The following is a 25,990-nucleotide window of genomic DNA, read 5'->3' as shown; positions in this document are numbered from 1 at the left end:
TGATCAGCATATCTCTAGGTTTAGATTTCACTAGAATTGCCATTACTCTATCTGATTTTTTGATTATACGGATAATGTTTTTATTAATTTTCTTTTCTGCAATAAACACTACACCTCTTCTTGATATTTCCCCACCTGACATATATATTTTATATATCTTGCCATTTGGAAGTTTCGACTCAAAATCTGATGATCCTTTCCAAAACGTTTCACTCATTCCTAGTATACTAATATTCAATCTCTCCATTTCTCTCATCACATTAGCCAATTTCCCACATTTATTCGATCCTCTTACATTCCAAGTAGCAATATTCAAGCAATTTCTGCATTGAATTTCTTTATAGTCCTCTTACATTCCAAGTAGCAATATTCAAGCAATTTCTGCATTGAATTTCTTTATAGCAGTCATGGACTGACGATGCTGCAGAGCCTGCTATATCGCCCTGCTATATTGATTTGATTTACAAAAGCCATTTGATCTAAATGTGGGTTTTTTCTTTTCGTTCATTTCTTTCAATATTTTCTTTCTTTTTTTTTTTCAATTAATAGAGAAAGGAAGTACAGAAAAATTAAGTTGCATACTGTATTAGCAATATTTCTATTTTCAAAATCTAATTTGAACACAGAGTAATCCAGAATTTATAATAAAAAAAAAAAATCAACATATATTGACAATATCTGAATAGTCACAAAATGAATTATGAAACAATTAAATTTAACAAATATTTTATTCATTAATCCTCATTTTGGGGAATTTTATCTCGCCATACATACATAAAGCCTTCAGCACCGGTCAGAAGACACGCCTCAGATGGATGAAATGACAGGGTATGAACAACTCTGTGACCTTCATGTGGAACTTTTGTTTTAATGGAACCCTTAAATAAACATAATTATCATTCTTACAATGATTTAAAATGATGGTTCTCAAGCAATTTTCACAAAGTCATCTTAAAAAGAAAGAAACATTTTTTACATGATTATTTTTAATTATTGCAATATTCAGAAAATTCACCAAAATAAAATTTTGAACTGCATTATCCAGAAAACCAAAGCAGAAATCTAGTATAAGGAAAAAACACTGTAAGATAGTTTTCTTGCTAGTTTTTTAGATAAACAGTCTAGTTTTTGCAACACTTGTATATAATGAACAAACAAGGAAATGACTACAGAACAGTTATAGAAAGGTTCATAATAACATTCATGTATAGTAGTAGTAATAATACTTTTATTACTATTATTATTGCAACTGAAACCACAACTGTTTTTGGCATATGTATTACTAGGAACATTTTTGTTCTTCTCATTTTGCCATTAAAACATTCCAATTAAATGACTTGAAATTTTCCAAGTTAGTAATTCTGTATACAATTTCATTAAATTACATTGAGTCAAGAGTGATTTTCATTTCAAATTGTTTTGCCAAAAAATGGAATTCTAATAAGAAAAAAAAATATATATATAATAATAAGATAGTTTCAAACTGTTTGAATTATGGCCAGAGCAAGTAATGCTGTGAGAATACTCTGTATTATGTCTGTTAAATACATGCATCTGTCTGGCCAATCTGTCTTTTATAGGATGAAAAATGTAAGTTTTCAGGAGAAGAAATCCTGTTGCCTCTGTATGAGCTTCACCTTCAGCTGAAAATCTCTTCAGGTACTGAGTGGGCTACAGAGCCTCCCCGAACCTAAGTTTGTTCAATTATCAAGCTTAATTCACTGCAGTGTACTAAATACACATTGCACTAGCAAGTTCTTTAACAGCTTACATATATTCGAAATTGTTCAGAATTTTCAGGAGCCTGTGTAGCTCAGTGGATGGGGCGTTTGCACACCACCACGCTTGGCCGCACGAAGGAAGGCTTGGTTTCGAGTCTAGTCGGCGACTAGAGGAAATTTTTCTAAGCCTTTTTTCGACCGGTTCCCGAGTTAGTCGATCTCTGGCACGGGCAAGCAGGTTTTTCCTCCCGGAAACTCGGGTTTTTCGTCCTGTAAACTCAAGAAAATCGACCGTAGAACCCACATTATTTCAGACATTAAATATATTGTGTTAGGGTCAGGGACCACGAGATGGCGGCACATTTGAGCCGTCTCTCTCTTCACTGCGTACCGCTTAATTAGTGATAGCCTTCCATCTATCTCTGATTGGGTACCAGTGGAGATTGAACTGCCCACTCAGTCTCCAAAAGTTGGATAGGGCTAAATGGCCTCGCGACTCCTGTATACGGGAATAAAAAGGCGTTAGCTGATTTTTTTTTTTTTTTATATATATTTGAAATTGTTCAGAATTGAATTTTATGACTGCTGACATTTCCAATATTTTTGCAAGAACTATCATAATATCTGTGAAAATTTTATTATTATTACGTGCTTCCAAGGGCTCATTGTGGGAGGGCACTTCACTCTACACTACTTACACCTCCACGCGGTACTATCTATGCACTAGATCATAATCCATCAACTACTCATAGTGCCAGTTAATGACAGTTTTTGTCTGTAGACTGCCCATCTACTAGGGCTGATCTGTCTGTATTATAAGGGATGAAAAAAACCCAAGTTTCTGGTTTTTTAGTACAGAAGTGCAGTTATGTTATTCAAAGAGCCTCTATCTTTAGCAGAAAATACAACAGATTGTCAAAAGACAATGCATTTATGAAATGATGATGTTGATCTGTTTTTAGCCTCATATACCACAGATGTATTTTATTTATTATTATTTACAATTTATTACAACAAATAATCCAATTGAAACCAAAATTGTCATGACTTCACAAATCTGGATACAGATTTAAAATACCACATTTCATAACTCCTATTGACACCAAGATTGAAATTCCTAGATAACATTTTATGCAAAATTCTAAATGTTATTATATTCATTCCAGTAGCATTATTACAATATAATATATTCTAAAAATACATTTTTCCTCTTGAGGATCCAGCAGACAGCTAAAGAAATTTTTGTAAGTATTCCAAATTTTTAAGTAATTTCAATAATAGTCAGAATCCTGGAATCAATTACGTAGACACATAGACAAAACAAATCTAACAGTGATATAAAGCAGTTAATTTAAAAATAGATAATACAAATATTGCAATATATGATGAGAGAGAAAGAGAAAGAAACTGCAGATTGTGTTACTGTATCTATCCATAGCAGTGTTACAAATATCCTTTCAATGCTTAATAGACAAGACAGAAAATATAAGCTGACATTTTTATTGATTTATAAAGTGCATTCTATACCCTTAGGCCAAAGCAAATGAGAAAGCTTAACTATTACTATTACAGGATCCCCTCCCCAAACACCAATGAGTCAAGACTCATTAGGTCCTCTTAAGAAGTGAGATGTCTTTCTTAAAGTTTTCAGAGATTCTACTCCATATCATTATGAAGACACATTACTGTGTCTTCACTCCCTGTGTTAAAGAACTTGCTTTAATTAAAATTCTATTGTATATCAGTCAATTTCAGAACCAGTATGTTCTCCATGTGACCAAGAAAATGGCCTCATCAGCAGGTTGTTGTTCTGTAATATTAACTGTTGCAAAATCTAGCAATGATGTTTCTAAAAAATATAATGTTCTAGACAGTTTTCTTTCTTTCTTTTATCAAAAAGTGTACTGATACTTATTGTAAAGAATTACTGTTTTTAATTCACTGATAAATAAATAAAACAACTTTTATTAATAATTAGATAAAAGAATTATCCATATAACTCAACTAATCCTCTTTGATTAATTATATTCCTAATTATATACCAACTGACATATCATGGAATGTATACTTCTACATTTTAAAAATGAAAATTGATTTTTGTTAAACAATCTTTGTTTAACAAAATATTGCAGCCTGTTGTCTGTCAAACTACTCAAAATTCATTATGGTAAAAATTATGGACACTACTACTGTATTGGAATAATAAAAATAAAATAATTACTCAACATTCCCATCTTAATGTTAAGATCCTCAACTATAATCATGCCTTCTGGTCTCTTGCTAAAACTGTTGGGAGTAACTTTTGCCCATCTAGTTTCCATGCTCTTTCTCTCTCTCTCATATAGGTGATGACATTGCAATAACTACTTAAAGATGAGGCTGATATCATTCTTCACATCCAGTACCTACCTAGATGAAAGGGTTCGTTCGTTACCAGTTGACTTCAACATCTGTAGAGCAGTTGGATAAATGCTCTCCAGATGTTGAAGAACCAAAATACAGTTGCTCCTGTTTTCTCACAAAAGGCTGATTTTACTCCAGATGCTTTTGAATAAACCACAACGAAAATGGATTTTGCCATTCAGGATCCATGGTGGATCCTGAATGGCAAAATGTGTCCAGAGGTAGGCCTGTGTCACCTACCTCTGGACACATGCCATGGAAAAGTTTTAAGAAACCTGTGCTGTTCCATTTATATTTCCAAGACATCTGATAGTCTGGCACAGATGGCTTCTCAGTGGGTTGTCATCTGGTAGTCTACATTTCCCCCTTTGTGGTTGGATTGCTAGTAATGGTGGAAGGTGTTATCTCTTCAGATTTCGCTGTTAATGCAGGTATTTCTCAGGGTCTGTTATTTCATCAACCCTCTTATATATATAAATGACCTGCTCTCACTGATGTTAGGCCCTGTTTGCAGATTTGCTGGTGACCCTCTTCACTCATATGATAGCCCTTACAAGTGCTAAAACATCTTAGGCTTCAAGATCTTCTGCAGTAAGTGCCCTGGAGACTAGTCTTTGTGCTGTCCTGCAATGGAACAGCTGTAACCTGGTTGTGTTCAGTGCAACCAAAATACAGTTGCTCCTGTTTTCTCACAAAAGGCTGATTTTACTCCAGATGCTTTTGAAAATGCTCTATTTAAGGTTAAGATCAGATCTTGCTTCTCAGATTAAATCTTACTCCTAATCTTTCCTGGCATAATCACACTGCTTTTATATCATCTTCAGCTTCCAGAAAACATGGCATATTTTTTCACTCAAGATGTTTACTTCTCTCTATCCACCTGCTTACTCTGTCATCATCATCAAATTCCTGACATATACCTTCGGGGAGGGGGGGGGGTTTACAGGATCTTATGATAGTACATGAAAATTTGCATCATTATTAACTTCCTATCAACAATTTTCCTCCAGAATTGCCTGTTGTTTGTCAGTGTTCCAATATTATCAGATCTTATATTTCTGTTTTCTAAGGCACTTTATATTGTATCAATCCACCTACATCTTGGTCTTCCTCTAGGTCTTTTTCCTGCCATCCTGACAAAGAACATTTGTTTAGCTAATCTTTCCTCTCCCATTCTGTTTAAGTGGCCATATCCACCTGAATTAGCTCTGCTAACACATTCCTGAATGCTAAACAATTTTTAATACGATACTTGCTTTAATATGATGCCATTGATGCCATCTGTTCAGTCCCTTATATGCAGTGGTGAGCTATAAGGGGCTCGTGTGAGCCCTTTGTTGAATTTTTCTCAAATTTGAGAGCCTCTTGTTTACCTTTTTATTTTTTCAAAAAAAATTTTTTTTTGAAACATTAAGCAACAAACTCATACGGTAACCAAACAAAAATTAGTCTATTCGGCAGTGTATCGATTATTTGGAATTATTGTTTCAACTCCTCTATAACGAATGTGCCCAAGTTTGAAAATAAAATATGTGCATGCACTATCTTTACTCTTCTCCCTTCTGGTAGCCAATCAAATGTTTAATAAAAGATTATAAAAGATTTCATTCTTATTATAATTTGATAGTTAAAAAATGTTTTTCTTATGTAAGATAAATTAACACAGATGATTGTGTGCAAACATTTCATGTTTATATCATGAAAAATTTGTTTTGTTTTGTTTAAAAATTATAGCCTTTAGAGGTTGAGTGTCCTCTCATACTTTTTGATTGGAATTTGTACACAAGCTGTATTAATAAAGGTTCAGTCCTTTATTAATAGTTTTTTTTTTTTTTTGCTCGACGATGCGAGCCCTTTGTTAAAATTTCCATAGCTCACCACCGCCTATGTGTGTCTCATCAAAAAAGTGTTAAAATTGTAAACACAGCTAGTTTAATGTTTTGACTAATCTCTCTTATTCCACATGAATTTATTCAGTTCACTTCCTACTATACCAGCTTTCAGAATTCTACTGTCTATTTCCAAATTTAATTTGACATCTTCACTAAAAAGTGTGCTAAATAGCGGAAATGTTTTACTTGTTCTATAGGTTCTCCATTCAGGATGCAATTGATATTTTCAATGTTCCTGCCTACTTTCATTGTTGGTCTTTCTAATGCTGATTTTTCATATCAACTTTATTAAAGCAGTTATTCAATTTGGTCAAAGAATCCTGCAAACTTGTCCTGGATTTATTTAGGAGTATAACATCATCTGCATAAAGTAAAGAGATGAGATTAACATCTCCAATTTTGATATCGGGTTTAATACCACTTTCCTTCACAACGTGATCCATATAGATGATGAATAACACTGGAGATAATGTACACCACTGTTGCACACCTGACTTAGCATCTTCCTGTACCTCCAATTCTAACTACTACTGCCTTATATTTTAAACAGAGACTAAATCCCATTTAAACCATATAACTGAAGAATTTTGAAGAGCTTTCCTCTTGGCACCTTGTCATATGCCTTTTCCAGATCTACAAAACTTAAATACAGATTTTTGTTTAATTCCCATGATTTCTCAACTATTTGTCTTAAAGTTAAAATCAATCTGATCCTGACAACCTCTGGCCTGAACTCAGCTTATTCTTCTTCAAGCTTCTCCTCCACAATTTTTCTTAGCTGTTTCTCAGGAATACTTGGAATAAAACTTACCAGGAACACTCACTGGAGAAATTCCTCTGTAATTCTCACATTCAGCTTTGTAGATGGGTACTATGAGCAGTCTACTTCAATCATCTGGAATTCGACATAATTCAGCTGTTCAACTTTGATTCATTTTAAAACTTTCTTACACAGCCTTCTTTTCAATATGAAGTTCAATTTCATCCTGCTCAACACTAAATGGTGATCACTTCCTATTTCAAATCCTCTGTATATACTCTTGTGTCTAGAATGAGTGGGAAAACTTCACTTTCAACAATAACATAGCCAATGAGACTTTTCTTGTTCGTTGCATCTTCTCTCCATGTGAATTTGTGCACATTTTTATGCTGGAACATAGCTTTGCTCTTTTCACCAAATTTTCCCAAAACATACTTATATCTGGTAATCATTTCCTACTCTGCTGTTTAGATCTCCAACAAGGGCCAACTTTTTTTTCATTCAGCTGCCTTCTCTAATGCCTCAAAAAATTCCTCCACTTCTTCCTTATTAGAACCTTCTTTGGGACCATAAGCACAAATAAGTCTCATTGTCCAGTTCCCCTTCTGATATTAGTCCACATCACTACTTGATACTGCCTGCCATTCAAGAAGATTATCTTCATATTTAGTGTTTATTATTCTAACTACTCCTTTTCTCTGATTGTTATTTCCTGAATACAATATCCTCTATTTGTTTCTTAGAAAGATCTTACCTGTTTTTGGCTTCCTTGTTTTAGAAACACCTATTTTGTCGATCTGTTACTTATCCAATTCTTCTGTTAGTTCCATTGATGCTTCTTATGTTGATGTGCCAATCTTGATCTCTGCTGATATTAAATTGGAGTTTGTTCCAGTAGCTGATTTTTTGCTGTTCGCCCTGGTTCTCTGATGAAAACAATGGGGGGGGGGGGGAGAACCTTGTTTAACCGGGCAGCATGAAATTCCATCATGTTGTACTATCATTTTGAGTTCTGGTTTAAGCCAATAAGAATACAATTTGGTCGGCTGAATCCCAAATTGCTAGCCCATCCTTGTTCGCTCAGTATCCAGGTAGATACCATACCCAACAGGGTGCCACGGAGAAGGTGAGGACTGGACATCAGGTCAGAAGCCCTGCTGAGTCTTCTGCATTTCCCAAAAGGCCATGTGGAGGTCTCCTCCCAGTTATCTGTACTAGTCTCAAATCTGCTGGACACATCTAAAATCTGAAATGTGCTACACTCACAGTTGGGATGATACCTAAGACCTATCTAAAAATTCTTATGCAGTTCAGAGGAGAGTAGTTCAAGTGATCGATGGCTCCTTTCTCACACTCTTCAGTCACTGTCTTATAGAGGAACACTTTCCACAATACGTCTCTTTCAGATATTTCTATGAATCATAGGCAGCAGCAGCTGCCCAGTATTCTTTTGCAGTTGAACTGTAGGCTCCTGAACCTCTTACTTCCAGTCATCTGTTATTCCATCTGCTTCAGTTCTGTGAAATGGCCATCCCCATGAGGTGTTTCCTAGAGACTACAACCTCCAGCTCATGACCCAGTTGACACATGACATTTGCTACAGGCTTTGTGGCCTCTCATATGTGGGAGTAATATAAACACACACAAGATAACTATTAATCCAAAATTAAAGTTAAAAAATCATGATGCAAGATATATACGGGGATTTTTTGGAAACTAAAGTTTTTCAGGCAAAAACTAAATCAACGTTTATAATTAAATCCCAAATATTCATTATAAATTATAGTTGCTCACTGTCGTGACGTTCTATTTTCATGTTATGTTCTAAATCCGCCATCTTGGTTCAAGTCACTCTTATCAATATAACAACTAATTACAAATTGATCACCGATCCAAAATCAGGGAAATTTATAATTATACTGCACCACCCTATTTTTAGATTAGTCTATATAAATTAGTAGGATCAATTCTTAATTAACTTAGCAGTCTCCTCATTTATTTAGGCCGAATTATTTACTATTCCACTTGGGGTTCCTGCAAGATTCGAATATTTATGAACGGTGCAATAAAAAGGAATTCAGGCAAACACAATATTTAGATTAACAAAATAAAACATTTAATATATGATATATATAACAAATACAAGAATTCTGCTTTAAATGAAACAATACAATTAACTTAATACATCTTGCTAAGTCACTCATGCCAATTCAATGTTCTGAACTTTCACATACAATTCACAGCTTCAAAATCACAAGCTTTCTTAACTCAAGTTAATAAAACAAAACTTCTTATTTAATCAGTCTCCACATATCCATCAGCTGTACTTAATGTTTAAATTCACAGGAAGCACTAATCAAGGTAGACAATATTCCAAGCAATCTTATTTCGGACTTTGAACTTCGAAGATATGTTAATGTTAGAATAAACAAACAAATATGACTACTCTTACCAGATACAATCTTCAATACATCAATTAATTGTGAGCACACTTATGAATTAACTTATTTATGTTAGCGGAACACATTAATAAAAATTCTCCAACGATTTAACTGAACTACTGTTAATTGCGCTTCACCACTCAAAAAAAACACATCAATAAGGCACTGATATCTTTCCTTGTTTACTTTTCTCAAACTAGTTAATTTCAATATAATTAAGACGTAATCCTAGACTAACTGGAACTAATCAGAATTTTCCATTGAATGTCCAGTTCTTTATTTATCCGGATACGGCATTAATTTTCCTTTACAACACAGCTGACTTCACTTGCAGCTAAGTATATGATTCACTATGTTTTGGCTCACTGCTAAACACTATTCTCATGAAATTCTGCCCTAGAGAACTTATAATTTTCTTCCACTTCCTTTGCTTGTATCCTACCTTCCTTCCCGCTCCGCAAAAACTTCCTCTCTCCTAATTAAAAATCTTCTATATCTTTTCCTCTCCTTTCAGTCCCAAGGTCACGCTCTATTCGACTCGTGCTTGTTTATTTCATGCGTCTCCATGACAACAAATGAACGCAAACATTTCGCTAATGTAATATAATGCTCTACTACTACATGAGTGATTACATAACGTTAACTTTTCACAAATAAGAATAAACAGAATATTTGAGCTATTTAATCAGCTTTTTCATTACGTATAGAATTAATTATAATAATACTTTTCGTTACATCATATATATATTATTATAAATTCTGCACATATTATTGCTTAATAAATTAATAGTAGGTTAAATTTAGAATAAATATTTAAATAGTAATCCTAAATTAAGGAATAATAAATAATTTTTATACAAATCATGATTAATACATAATAAGCAATGTTAAATGTGAATGAAAAAAAATAAATTACACAACATAGTTTCATTCACAATTTAACATAGGCTCACCCTTTCTTTGAAAAATTTTTTTTTGTTATAAGAAAAAATTTTTCTTTTCACGCTCGGCTCCCTCACTGAAGAACTGGATTACATATTTCCCTTTCGATTCCTCAAGTAGTATCTAGTTTGAATGAAACCTGGTTCCTTATTATGTCTAGTGCATTTATTCTCCTTCACATTCTCATTAAATCTCTTATCACTATCATTATCAATTTCAGCGTGTCTTCTATGTCTGTAGTATGGGATTGTCTCTTCCGAATTCAATTCATGTTCTGCATTGATACTACTGTTTTGGCTGTTTTGTAATATTTGTGTTCTTTCTGTAATTACCTTTTCTATGATAATTCCTTTCCTTTCCCAATATTGCCTCTATCTCCTAGGCAGACTAATTTTTCAGGTCTCTTCTTGAACAATTTCAATTGGTCTGAGTGGACAATCAGAGTTCTTTTCAATCCTGTAGATTCTCTTATTCGAAAGTTGACAGGAGATGTCTTTTCAACAATTTCATAAGGTCCTATTGCACATTTTCCAAACTTTCCTGTTTTCATATTACTATGATCTTGTCGCAAAAGTACTAAGTTTCCATGTTTTAATTCCTTATAGTTTCTTAGTTTATTTGCATAGGCTCTAGCCTTTTGTGAGCTGTTTTGACTGGCTTCTGCTACTAGGTCATATGCAATTTTGTTGTCAGAGATCATATTGTTAAGGTACTCATCAATGTCTGGGAATCCTGAGTTTGCATGCGTGTCCTTGAAGTCACTGGGAAATAGTGGTTCAAAACCATATAAAACTACAGCAGGGGCTTCTTTTATAGCGGCATGCAGGGCCGTCCTACAGGCAAAAAGGGTGTGTGGAAGGAATTTATCCCAATTATACAAGTGATTATCAGCAAGTTTGGATAGGGTTTGTTTCAGCATACGATTCATCCTTTCACACATTCCATTTCCTTGAGCGTGATAGGGAGTAGTGAAAAGTTTTTTTATCTTCAGTAATTTACATAATTGAAGCATAACTTCAGCTGTAAAGTTTGAACCTTGATCAGTGAGGAGTGTTTGGGGGGTTCCATATCTTGAAATGATCATCTTGAACAACTTGTCGGCTACTGTTTGATTCTTCATAGCTGTGGCTTCAGGAAACCTAGAGAACATATCTATTACAACAAGTATATACTTGTTTCCTTTAGAGGTAGTAGGGAGTGGACCTATAATGTCCATGGCCAAAGCTTGAAAGGGGCGACTAGGAATAGGGAAAGGTTGAAGAGGAGCCTTTCCTCCGTAATTTGATTTTCTTTGACATAGATGACAAGAAAACACATAACTTTCAACATCTCGTCTCATTCCCTTCCACACATATCTGTTTCTAATTCTCCCCCCATGTCTGAAAGAACCCTTGGTGTCCTGCTAGATCAGCATCATGAAAGGTATATAACACCCAAGGAATCATGACAGTAGGAACTACTATTTTGTTCTTCCAATTTCCGGTGATATCATGTTTTGCCATCAGGAGGCCATCATCATCCAAAAATAAGGACTGCAAAAACGAGTGTTCTTCCAAGAATCTTTCCCCATTTTTGATTCGTCGATATATTTCTCCCCATGTTGGATCTAATTTTTGTGCTTCTATAATGGAGAATTTGGTCCAATTCTGAAGGTGTGGGGGTTTTCTTGTGTTTTCTTTTCCCTCATTTTCCTCGGCTATCAAGTTCATTATCTTTTCTTTCGCACTGGTATCTTCATCTACTTTATCATCTAAGGCCCTGGATAAGTAGTCAGCAACTACATTAAGTTTTCCAGGAATATAACATATCTGTATTTGGAATTCTTGTAATTCTAATGCCCATCGAATAATCCTTTGGTTTTTATCCTTCATTGTGGATAAGAAGGTTAGGGGTTTATGGTCTGATCTTAAAAAAATTTCTTGTCCCAGTAACATGTATCTGAATTTCCTTAAGGCATGTACAATAGCTAGTGCTTCTTTTTCAATAACTGAGTAATTTTTTTCTGATGCAGATAGTTTTCTACTTAGGAAAGCAATGGGTCTAATCTCTTCTTTCTTCTTTTGTTCTATTACAGCTGCAATGGTGTTATTCGAGGCATCTGCTGCAAGATAGAAGGGTTCTCCAAGAGTGGGATGAGTGAGGACAGGAGATCTAGTTAATGCTAAATTTAAAGATTTATGAGCAGATTCCTGTTCCTTTCCCCAAATGAACTTTTCCCCCTTTTTAGTTAATTTAATTATGGGCTCCATTATTTGAGAACAATTTGGAATAAATTTTCTATAGAAGTTTACCATCCCTAAATACTTTCGTACTTGTCTCACAGAGGTGGGTATTTTCGCTTTCAGAATGGCAGAGATGTTTTCTTGAGTGGGGATTATTCCAGCCTCACTGACAACATGTCCTAGGTATTCAACCTTTCTCATGAAGAATTTACATTTTGAGCACTTCAACGATAGATGTGACAAATTTAGTCTATTTAATACATTATCTAAAATTTCTTCATGTGATGTTAAGTCTGGGGTGTAAATTAATAGGTCATCTTGGAAACATATGACTCCCTTTCCTAACATGTCTGAGAGTACAGTGTTCATCAGACATTGGAAGCTCATAGCTGAATTTCTGGCCCCTTGAGGAAGCCGACAGAGTTGGTATTTTTGCCATCGAGTGGTAAAGGCAAAAAATTGTCTGTCCTCCTTTCTAAGAGGTATCTGGAAATAGCCAGAGTTTAGGTCCAGTTTTGAAAAGTATTTTGCTCCTTCTAGACCAGTCAGGAGCTCTTCTATGTTACATAGAGGAAAATCAATGGGCTTAGTGACCTTATTAATCTCACACAGATCTAATACAAATCTGAGACTTCCATCAGGCTTTTCTACCAACAAAAAGGGGCTATTCCATCTGGAATTAGACTTTTCTATGATCCCAGCTCTTTCATAATCATTCAGAAGGATTTGAAGTCTATCTAGATATTTAAGGGGGGTTTTGTACTGCTTAGTATAGATAGGCGTGTCTGAAGTGATTTCAATGGAATGCTCTACTTTGTTTGTACAGGTCAATGAGCTAATATCTTCAGTAAATGTTCGAGAATATTTTTGAAAGATTGATAGAATGAATTTCCTTATTTCTGCTTTATCAGTTTTTGATTCTGCTAAATTAATAGCTTCGTGCAATAATTTTCTTTTCTTATCACTTAATCCGTCTTCAAGGTTTAAGGTTTCAATCTCCATCTTGTCACATAGTTTCTTTTTATTGTCTTCATTGTACATTGATTGATAACTCACGCCACACAAGGAAATGGTTTCAGAGGCAAAGTCACACATGAATTTATTTTTCTCTAGGAAATCTAGTCCTAGTATAATCTGGTCATTTGTGTCAGCAACTTCTGGAAGGATAATGAGATCATGTGAGAACTCTACTGGAAAACAAGGTATGGAAATTTTAGCATTTATTTTTCTTGTAGCAATCAGTTCAATTTTAGCAATTCCCATGATTTTTACTGGTTTCTGAATTAGGGTGATGTTATCAGAAAAATCATCAACAAGTTTATTCACCATGGAGTTAGAAATAACTGATATATGGGCTCCAGTATCTAACAGGATATTGCATGGAATCTTTCCAATTAGACCTTGTACAAGGGTTAAAGGTAACTTACCATTCTCCTTGGCCATCGTCACACTTTGCATTCTTTGGGAATTGTAGTCCAGTGAATCTGGTTTGTTAGTTAAGGTGATAGAGTTATCTACATTGACTTCCTCATTCTGGTTTGTTAGTTAAGGTGATAGAGTTATCTACATTGACTTCCTCATTCTTAATCTCTTTCCTATTTTTACAGTTTGAAAGGTATTCAAGAATTGGTAATGGTGTAAGTTGATCATTACAGTTTTGTATAAGTGATTCTCTCATGGAGTATATTTGTTGCATTTCCTCCAATATTTTCTCTCTTTCTTTGGCCAGACTATAACATGCTTCTAAACTGACAGCCTTTTTTTTTGTAAATGACTTCTCTTAATTTTTTATTCAATCCCAGTCGAAATTGTTTAAACACAATCCAATCTAAGTGAGGTTTCTCTGTAGGGGAGACCTTCATAGATTTAGCAATGTTCACCAATCTGTTAAAATAATTAGTCACATCTTCCTTGTCATCTTGCATGCATTCGTGGAGTTCTATAAGGGTTTGAATGTAGCACTTAGTATGGGAAAACCTAGAAATTAGTTCATCCTTAAATTTCTTGTATTCTAAGGTTTCCCGAAGTATTGGAGAAGAATATAAGAATGTTTTTGCTTTACCTATTAATTTACTTCTAATCAAAACTAGCAATTGAAAATCAGTCCAACTTGCTATTTCTCTAAGTTTTTCAACATAGGTAAAAAAAAATAGTACATCATCCGATTCTTCACCTGAAAATTGGGGAAAAACCGTTGCGGGTTTACCGTACGAAAGAATTCATTATTATTCATTTCAGAGCTTGATGTAACAGCCATAGTGATTATTAAATTACTAATTCAATTAATATAATTTTTCTACTTTAAAATAAACTTTTATTTTTGCCTGACTCCAGATTATAACCAGTTCATTGTGATTTATTTAATTTACTTTCTAAAATTTCATAGAGCATTTCTATGATTGTTATCACCAAAACTAAATTCAATTTCTTAACTTATAGTTGTTAAATTAATTCTTATCGATTAAATCACATCCTGCCAACTGCGCCATTTGTCGTGACGTTCTATTTTCATGTTATGTTCTAAATCCGCCATTTTGGTTCAAGTCACTCTTATCAATATAACAACTAATTGCAAATTGATCACCGATCCAAAAGTATGGAAATTTATAATTATACTGCACCACCCTATTTTTAGATTAGTCTATATAAATTAGTAGGATCAATTCTTAATTAAGTTAGCAGTCTCCTCATTTATTTAGGCCGAATTATTTACTATTCCACTTGGGGTTCCTGCAAGATTCGAATATTTATGAACGGTGCAATAAAAAGGAATTCAGGCAAACAATATTTAGATTAACAAAATAAAACATTTAATATATGATATATATAACAAATACAAGAATTCTGCTTTAAATGAAACAATACAATTAACTTAATACATCTTGCTAAGTCACTCATGCCAATTCAATGTTCTGAACTTTCACATACAATTCACAGCTTCAAAATCACAAGCTTTCTTAACTCAAGTTAATAAAACGAAACTTCTTATTTACTCAGTCTCCACATATCCATCAGCTGTACTTAATGTTTAAATTCACAGGAAGCACTAATCAAGGTAGATAATATTCCAAGCAATCTTATTTTGGACTTTGAACTTCGAAGATATGTTAATGTTAGAATAAACAAACAAATATGACTACTCTTACCAGATACAATCTTCAATACATCAATTAATTGTGAGCACACTTATGAATTAACTTATTTACGTTAGCGGAACACATTAATAAAAATTCTCCAACGATTTAACTGAACTACTGTTAATTGTGCTTCACTACTCAAAAAAAACACATCAATAAGGCACTGATATCTTTCCTTGTTTACTTTTCTCAAACTAGTTAATTTCAATATAATTCTTCTCAGGGCAACATAGAATTAAGACGTAATCCTAGACTAACTGGAACTAATCAGAATTTTCCATTGAATGTCCAGTTCTTTATTTATCCGGATACGGCATTAATTTTCCTTTACAATGCAGCTAAGTATATGATTCACTATGTTTTGGCTCACTTCTAAACACTATTCTCATGAAATTCTGCCCTAGAGAACTTATAATTTTCTTCCACTTCCTTTGCTTGTATCCTACCTTCCTTCCCGCTACGCAAAAACTTCCTCTCTCCTTCTAATTAAAAATCTTCTATATCTTTTCCTCTCCTTTCAGTCCGAAGGTCACGCTCTATTCGACTCGTGCTTGTTTATTTCATGCATCTCCATGACAACAAATGAACGCAAACATTTCGCTAATGTAATATAATGCTCTACTACTACATGAGTGATTACATAACGTTAACTTTTCACAAATAAGAATAAACAGAATATTTGAGCTATTTAATCAGCTTTTTCATTATGTACAGAATTAATTATAATAATACTTTTCGTTACATCATATATATATTATAATAAATTCTGCACATATTATTGCTTAATAAATTAATAGTGGGTTAAATTTAGAATAAATATTTAAATAGTAATCCTAAATTAAGGAATAATAAATAATTTTTATACAAATCATGATTAATACATAATAAGCAATGTTAAATGTGAATGAAAAAAAATAAATTACACAACATAGTTTCATTCACAATTTAACATAGCTCACATTATTCAAAAAACGAATGCATTTAAATTTTAATTATCAACATTATTTACGTGATCGCCACTCACCTTCATTACACGATATATTTGAATCTTTAGTGACAGTGCTTCTGTAATTTTCGGAATAATATGGTCTTTGAGTTTATCATAACTTTCAGTTTAAAACCAGCACCGTAGCTTGAATGTTTCTCCATATTTTAATCAAAAATTATCAGTAATTTACAAGACTTGAGATACATTATGAACAGTTCTTCACGAATGACTAATGAGAAGTGACAGCAGAGCGCAAAACAGACAGCAAACATAGATATGATCGGTACGGTATTGACAAAAGATCGCGCAACTCAACGACAAAGGCAAGCCGAAGATTGTTGAGTTGAAATGCTGATTCTCTTCAACCGAATTCCGAAATATCTGAAGCTGTCATAACATTCATTATCTATTTCTTAAAGTTTTTTTAAACTTTTTTCATGTGTGAGGTATATGTTAAACTCTAATTTCTTTTTTTGTAAAGTAAAATCAGGGGTGCGAGATATCCACAAGGGCAAGTTATATTCGAGTTAATGCAGTGTGTGTATATATATATATATGATTACATCATTGGCTACTGAGTGGAGATTAAATACTTAGAGTTCAGTTGTTCAGATACCTTTTAAAAAAAATATATATATGAGTTGAGCCTTATCATCTGCCAGTTCTGGTTTGAAGGATACTACTGACTAGCAAGTGATAGCCAATAGCATTGGCTATCACTTGCTAGGTATCTGTATCTTATTATGAGCTGAGGTTATATTTATTTATAACCTCAAAAGCTTCAAAAGTTCTAGAAATGGGGATTTTGTTGACAAAGTTTTCATTCATTTTATTTATGACATGGCCTGGGGACAATTACTTAAATTAAGAAAAGTGCTTCTTTTCTTAATTCAAGAAAAGACTCAGGATGACTCAAACAGAAACCACAAACTGCATTCACACAACAAATTAGCAACCCTCATCTGTTTTAAGGATAAACTGTCTTCCTTCACATCCAGGAAGATCAGTTAACATCTACCTCAGAGAGCATAAAAAATGCATGCATCAACCAACTTCTGCTTAAGGGTCAAAGCTGTATAACTGAGAGAAGACCTCCAGCCTTTAAAGGATTGCAGAGAACTGACCAGGGCTTCTGAATTAATGCCCAATCCTGACCTTCTCGTGGTGCACCCTGTTGGGTATCTACCTGGATACTGAACGGACGAGGATGGGCTGGCAATTTGGGATTTAGCAGACCAAATAATTGTAATTCTTATTGGCTTAAACCAAATTATAAAATTATGGTACAATATGACAAAATTTCATGCCTGATGGGGTGTCGCCCGGTTAAACAAGGCCCCCATTGTTTTCACCAGGGAACCAAGGTGAACAGCGAAAAGTCAGCTACTGGAACAAATCTGAAAAAACACCCCAACTCAACATCACCAGAGTTAAAGATCGGTACTATCAACATAAGAAGCCTTAATGGCAAAGAAATAGAGCTAGCTGAGGAATTAGATAAGTACCAGATCGACATAATAGGGGTGACTGAAACAAAAAAGACAAAAACTGTGAGATCTTTCTGAGCAATAAATACAAAATGTTATATTCAGGCAATGACAATCAAGGAAAAGAAGGAGTAGCCATAATATTCAACACTAAATACGAGGCTAATCTTCTTGAATGGCAGGCAGTCTCATGTAGAGTGATGTGGGCAAATATCAGAATGGGGAACTGGACAATGTGACTTATTTGTGCCTATAGTCCCACAGAAAGTTCTACTAAGGAAGAAGTGAAGGAATTTTTTAATGTTTTAGAGAAAGCATCTGACACAATGAAAAAGGAAAAGTTGGTCCTTGTTGGGGATCTAAATAGCAGAGTAGGAAATGATTGTCAGACATACAAAAATATATTGGGAAAATTTGGAAAAAAGAGCAAAGCTAATAATAATGGCAAATATTTGTTGGATTTCTGCTCAGGACATGGACTGGTTATTACTAACACCACGTTCCAACTTAAAAATGTGCACAAATTCACATGGAGAGAAGAGGGAAGAAATAAGAAAAGTCTCGTTGACTATGTTATTGTTGATATTGATGTTTTCTCCCTTGTGCAAGACACCAGAGTGTACAGAGGATTTGAAATTGGAAGTGATCACTATTTAGTCTGAGCAGGATAAAATTGAATTTCATATCGAAAAGAATAACATGTAAGAAAGTTTTAAAGCGAATAAAAGTTGAGCAGCTCTCAGATGTGAACTGTAGACTAAAATACACAAAGATTATTGAAGAAAAAATGAAAGACTTTGAGAACAGGAACCAAACTTTAGAGATTCAGTGGCAAGCCTTGAAGAAAACCTTGATTGATTCAGCCAGAGAGAGGCATGTGGTGAGGTTGTCTGCAAGGATAGAAAACTCATAGCTCCATGGTGGACACAGGAAGTTAAAGAGGCAGTGAACGAAAAGAAGAAAGCATATCAAAAGTTCCTGGCAAATAAGTTAGCTTGTGCACTTAGAGAATACAGAGACAAATGTAAGAAAGCTAAACACTGTGTAAAACTAGCTAAACAAAAGTCATGGGAGGACTTTGGCAAGAACATAGAAAATAAATATCAAGAAGGTGGCAAAATATTTTGGAGGTTATCGTAGAAGTTTAGAAATGGAGGAAAGAATACTGTAAAAGGAGTTAGAGATGATAAAGGTAATATGAAAACGGGAGAAAAAAAAGATATCCTTGAAGTATGGAGTAATTACTTCAAGAAATTGCTAAATGAAACAAGCAGTGATAGCACAGTGGTAAAAAACACTCAACAAGTATATAGTCAGGAATACATATCCATGCTTGAAGTAGAAAAAGCCATCAAAGGCTTAAAATGTTGAAAGGTAGCAGGAGTAGATGATATTCGACCAGAAATGCTGAAGTATGGTGGTATAAAAGTCATGCAGTGGCTGCACTGCATAGTTCAGAAGGCCTGGACAGAGGGACGAATTCCCGATGATTGGAGTAGAGCTCTCATAGTACCCATATATAAAAAGGGAAATAAAACTGGATGTGAGAATTACAGAGGTATTTCCCTACTCAGTGTTCCTGGTAAGATATATGCAAGTATACTTGAGAAACGGTTGAGAAGAATTGTAGAAGAAAACCTTGGTGAAGAACAAGCTGGATTCCAACCAAATAGAGGCTGTCAGGCTCAGATCTTCACTTTACGACAAATAGTGGAGAAATCATGGGAATATAACAAAGATCTCTATTTGAGTTTTGTAGATCTGGAAAAGGCATATGATAAGGTGCCAAGAGAGAAGCTATTCAATATGCTACAGTTATATGGTGTCAATGCAGCATTATATCAAGCAATACTTAGTCTTTATTTGAGTTGTAAGTCAGCAGTTAGAATTGAAGGAAGTACAGGAAGATGGTTTAATGTTAAATCTGGTGAGACAAGGATGTACATTATCCCTTCTGTTATTCATTATCTATATGGACCACATTATGAAGGAAAGTGGTATTAAACATGATATCAAAATTGGAGATGTTAATGTCAGCTCTTTGCTTTATGCAGACGATGTTATACTTCTAAATAATTCCACTACATGTCTGCAAGATTCTCTGATTAAATTGAATAACTGTTGTAATAGATATGGTATGAAAGTTAGCAATAAAAAGACAAAGACAATGAAAATAGGCAGAATCGTTGAAAATGTCAGCTGCATTCTGAACCGAGAACCTATGGAACAAGTGAAACATTTCACCTACTTAGGCACGATTTTTAGTGAAGATGGTAAATTATGGAAATAGACAACAGAATCAATAAAGCTGGTATAGTAGGAAGTCAATTGAATAAATTCATACGGAATAAGAGAAAAATTAGTCTGAACACTAAATTAGCTGTATACAAGACAGTGTTCATATGGATCTGAGAGCTGGGTCAGAAGTAAAACACTTAATCAAAGACTAGAGACTGCAGATATGAGAGTCCTGAGAAAGATTAGAGGCGTGAACAGATGGCATCAATGGTAATATCATATTAAAAATAGGATATTAGGAAAGAACTTGACATTGTCAGCATCCAGGAATGCGTTAGTAGAGCTAATCTCAGGTGGTCATTTAAACAAAATGGGCGAGGAAAGATTGGCAAAACAAGTGTTCTCTGCCAGGTTGGCAGGAAAACGACCCAGAGGAAGACCAAGATATAGGTGGTTTGATAGGGTACAAAGTGCCTTAGACAATATTATCAGAAATATAAGATGTGATAATATTGGAGTCTTGACAAGTAACAGACTGATCTGGAAGAAAATTGTAGATAGGAAGTTAGTAATGATGTAAATTTTTCATGTAGTACTATCATATCCTGTACACCCCTTGAGGGTACATGGCAGGAATTTGATGATGATGATATCTGCAAGGAGATGTGTTTTGCATTATGGGAGATACTGAGATAGGAGTGATGTTAGCTTGGTCCACCTTTGCTACGAGTTGCCCGGTGTTGTACTACCTTACCCCAGTCCTGAAGATATTTTCAGTGCAAACTTTGTTTGCTCACACTTGGATAAAGGATTAAACTAAATTTATTACAGTTATTGTCTCTTTTAACTAGTTTTCTAATTTCCCTGGTTAATCTATTATATTCGTTTCTGTTATAGTTCTGTTTTAATTTTATGCTTTTCCTTTGATCACTTAAAATTTTTACTTGATTCGAGATCCAGTCCTTTTTACTTTCTCTTTCTATGTAACCTATTGTATTTTCTGCTGATTTTAATATTATTTCCTTTAAATTTTAATTTGCGCCAATGTTCTTGAACGTTCATATTCTGTTTCGATAGTTCGTTCAGGTTTTTATCTAGTTCTAGTCGATATTTTCTTAGAATATTGTTATCTTGTTGTTTCATTACATTCAGTCTCCTTTTGACTCTAAAAGTGCTTTCAGATTTTAACTTTATTCTTAGGTTTGCTAATACTAGCTTGTGTCTGATCCACAAAAGGATCTGCAATTTAGGATACTTGATTTCCATCTTTGGTTTACAATAATATAGTCTATGATATTCTTGGTTTGTCTGTCTGGTGATATCCATGTCCATTTTCTTTAGGGTTTTGGTTGTTTAAAGAGAGTGTTGGTTATTGTTAGTCTATTATTTGAGCAGAAGTTTAGCAGTCTTTCGGCACGTTCACTGCTTTCTCCATACCCAAACTATCCGATTACTGTTGGCTAGGTATCCCAGTCTTTGCCTACTTTTGCATTTAAGACTCCCATTACAATTAGGAGATCTTGACTTGATGTCTGCTGTACTGCTTTTTGCAAATCTGTATAGAACTCCTCAATGTCTTCTTTTGATGATGTTGAAGTTGGTGAGTATACTTGAATAATAGTCAGTGATCCAATTGATGGTTTAAATCTTGCCTTAAATTATCCTAGGTGAGATAGGATTGTAAGACAATAGAGAGTTTTGAGCCTTTGGTTTTAATATAAGAGCTACTCCCTCTTGGTGTTTGTTATCCTCCCTGCCTGAAGTTAAGATTTTGTACTGTCCATGGTGAAATTCTCCTTTTCCAGTCCATCTGATTTTGCAGAGTCCAATCATTAAACAACTTCCCATCAGTAGTTGTTTAATTCATGCAGTATTTCCAATGCTCCTTCCAGGTGAAGAGTTCTTACATTCCATGTTCCTATGCTTGTTATGTTTTTTCCTGTCTACTAGATGTTTTGTTCCAATAGCATATTTTTCGCCTTTACTATCTTGGTTCCCTAATAGTGAGTGCAACTCTTGTTTGACTGGGCAACGGTCGAGCTGGCATGTATCTTTAGGTTGGTTAGAGTTTAATATTAATACCAAGTGCCTTTCTAACTTCATTTTTAATATGATTCTGCTCTTTGACATTTGTTTTGATCTTTGATATAAAATATATGTTTTTAGTTCAGCAAAGTATTGGATTGTTAATGTTATGTGTTAAAACATCTTTCAAAAAAGAACACATTGATTAAAAAAATAAAAATTGAGAATTACGCCTGCTTACAGTAAGGCTCCTGAAAAATGTTAACACTCTTTTTAACAAATCTTTTGGGATTGTATGACTAGTACTGGAACTGCATGCTCAGACATCTTGAACATTTATAATGAAACAGAACCAAAATTCATTCATATTGATCTGATATGGTTTAGAAGGTTTTTACTTGATTTCAGAAGTAAGTTCTGTTTTGCAAAGCCAAGCCAACTTCCCTTCTGTTATTTATTTTCCTGTCATCCTCAATAGATATGCATTAAGCATATTTACAGAACTTACCAAATTTTTGATATGCTCAGGGTGTACAGGATACCATGATAGTACTACATAAAGTTTGTTATTAGCTTTATATCAACATTTTACAAAATCTTATTTATCAAGACTCCAATACTGCCTGCCAGTTATACATTTTGGTCTTCTAGAGCACTTCTACCTGCATCAGTTCACCTAAATCTTGGTTTTCCTTTGGGTCTTTTTCCTGTCAATCAACACTTTTTTTCTTCCAATTCTGTTTAAGTGACAACCCTTAGATTAACATTACTGACACATTCTTGAATGCTAAGTGTTATCTTCCTTTCTAATATCATCATTTTTAATATGAACAATAGACCAAAAAACCAAAATTTGGCCCCCCACTACCATCCTCAACTGCCTGAACAAACATTTAATCACTGAAATTGAAAAACAGATTATCACTTCCTATTTTTGATATGCCTCACATATCTTCCCTCTGAGAGTGTGTCCTTTGCAAGCAATACCATAATTCCCCCACACATGCAGAGAGAGATTCTTTTTACTGTCAACAACAACAAAAAATAGGGCTACAGAGATAATCTTAATAGCACTGTTAAATCTCCCACTAAATCAGAGATACTGAACTCTCCAAGGATACTGTTCTTCTTCTCCTCACCCCACTCCAGTTCCCCTACTACTTGCCCAGGAAGTGTACCAAGTTCAGTGCACCTTGTAACTTCAGACATGTGGATTAAGTTTACATTGAGTGGCCGTTTTATTAGGAACACCTCCGCATTTAGGGAAAATAGACCATTCCTGAAGATGTTGAGTTATGGTTGCAGTTTGCTATATAAATCAGGCAGAAAGGCATCCAACAGTTCCTTTTTTGTGTTCGATGCATCAGATTGGATGGGTAAAAGGTGTGGCAACCCATTAAAAATATTATTTAAAAGGATCTACAAAAATGAAGCATTGCCTACTGATTGGACCAAATCAGTTATAATTCCTGTATACAAAAAAAAGGAGACAAAACACAATGCAATAATTACAGAGGCATCAGCCTCCTCAGTATTCCAAGTAAGGTTTTTATGAAAGTACTCCAAAAACAAATAAAACCATATATATATAGAACTAGCATTAGGAGAAGAACAAACGGATTTCAGACCAGGACGAAGCACAAATGATCAACTAATCACCTTAAGACAGCTAATAGAAAAGACACTAGAGTACAACCAAAATCATTAGAAAAATTTCATAGACTTTCATCAGGCCTTTGATTCAATCTGTAGCAGAGAACTATGGAAAACTATGAAAGAATTTGGAATTCCCAACAAAACAATAAGAATCTGTATGAGAAATCTGAAAGTGGGGTATGAGTAGAGGACACCTTAACTAAATGGTTCCACACAGAGAGCAGAGTAAGACAGGGATGCAATCTGTCAGACCTGTTCAATCTTACACTGGAAGAAGCAACCAGTAAGGCCCTAAACAAAGAAGACTCTGGAATCAAAATATATGGGAAAAATATAACAAACTTAAAATTTGCAGACAACATTGCATTACTTGCAAGCATGGTAGAAGAACAAGTTTCTGATGAAATAAAGGAAGAATGCATAAAATTTGGATTAAACATAAATATAGACAAAAAAAAATTATGCAAATAGGAAAAAGAAACACCAATCTGAAAACTGAAATTGATAGTAAGAATCTAGAGCAGGTAGAAAACTTCACCTACCTTGGGGGAGTAATTGAGTACAATGGTGAAATTACAATAGATATAAACAGATGAATCAGTCAAGCATCCCAAACTTTTGGACGACTTAATAAAATATGGAAGTCAAGAGACATCAAATAAGCAACAAAAGTAAGAATTTATGAAACAATGGTCCTCCCAATACTCCTCTATGAAAGTGAATGCGGAAATCTCAAAAAGGCTGAGAGAAAAAATTATTAACAACTGAAATGGGTTGGCTAAGAAGATTACTTGGAGTATCTCTGCTAAATAGACTAAGAAACAAAGACATAAGGAAATGACTAAAACAAGAAATAACAATAGTAGACAAAATCTGAGAAAGAAGACTGCGATGGTTTGACCATGTGATTAGAATGGGAACAGAAAGATTACCATCTAAAGCCCTGAATACAATGATGGAAGGGAAGATATCCAAAGGGCAGCCCAGAATTAGATGGATAGACAAAATAAAAGAGGACCTGAAAACCAAATCACAACAAGCGACACCAAACTGGACAGAATTGTTCACTCTAGGGACAGACAGAAGTGGAAAGAGTTCATTCGGCCTCATCATCATCCATATAGATGATGGAAGAGAGAAGAATGTTTACCAAAATGCAAAATGAAGGATTAGTAAAAAAAAAATTGGAGTCAAGTTAAAAATGGTAATGAAGGCCTAATATACATGCTCTTCCAATGATGTTTTGATCATTCTCTTAATTCTCTAATCATCTGGAATAGAGTTTGAAAAACCTAGAACTGTAATCCATTATCCACTGGGTTGCTACTAGGTTAAGGCAACAGCAATGCAGAAAGCATTCATGCACCCTATTTTTATCTTATTTCAATAATAATATAAAAAAAATTTTATATGTCAGAGGATGGAAGAATCAGAAAAAAAAAAAAAAAGTTGAAAAGTATGTTCTAGAAGAACTAAACAGAAATCAGGTTAGAAACCTGATGTAGAAGAATAAACTGAAAGAATGGATGATAAACTAAAAGTTTTGTTGTAAACTGTGGAAAATTCATGATAAAATTAATGTCAACAAAATAAAAAATTGTATGCATGTCACTATCATTATGCCAATTATTAAACAAACTGATTTCAGGTTAATTAACAAGCATTACAATTCTTACTAGAGAAAACTTACAAACCCACAGGAACTGTCTGTTATAGTAATATACTTTGATATAATGAATGTCTTTTAGGATAGAAATATACCTATGAAGATTTGGTTGGGATTTTTTCAGTTGTCTGATACAGATATCAAACAACTGAAAAAGTCTGTTACAATGGGGTCTGTAGCTATAGAATTATATATTGAATTATGTTAGAGAAGCAATCATAAAATATCTAAACAGAAAATTCATTTTATCTGCAAGTTTTGAAAAATGCTCATTTATAAATTATTATTTATATGGGCACTCCATGGAGTCAAGACTCATTGTGGGAGGCCCATTCTATCCATTAACATAATACTTATCGTGTATCTTCTTAAACCTATTCACTGTTAGGGTGTTTGCAGACACCTATGGCAA

General features: G+C 34.2%; 1 protein-coding gene across 3 annotated transcripts in view; it reads right to left on the bottom strand.

The window, feature by feature from the left end:
• Positions 1 to 709: 709 nt before the first annotated feature.
• LOC150101590 (WD repeat domain-containing protein 83-like) overlaps positions 710 to 25,990 on the bottom strand; it is a 141,927-nt gene continuing 116,646 nt past the window's right edge. For all 3 annotated transcript variants that reach the window (XM_090400397.1, XM_090400400.1, XM_090400399.1), the window contains one exon: positions 710 to 878. In XM_090400397.1, coding sequence (XP_090256523.1) covers positions 735 to 878 — 144 coding nt within the window. In that variant the 3' untranslated portion in view covers positions 710 to 734. The remainder of the gene's footprint in view (positions 879 to 25,990) is intronic.

Source organism: Typopeltis vanoorti, chromosome 11, assembly GCF_054136105.1.
Source record: "Typopeltis vanoorti isolate ZY-2024b chromosome 11, IOZ_Tvanoo_1.0, whole genome shotgun sequence".
Lineage (NCBI taxonomy): Eukaryota > Metazoa > Arthropoda > Arachnida > Uropygi > Thelyphonidae > Typopeltis > Typopeltis vanoorti.
Note: the sequence above shows the minus strand (reverse complement) of the source record. Positions and strands in the feature narration are given on the sequence as shown.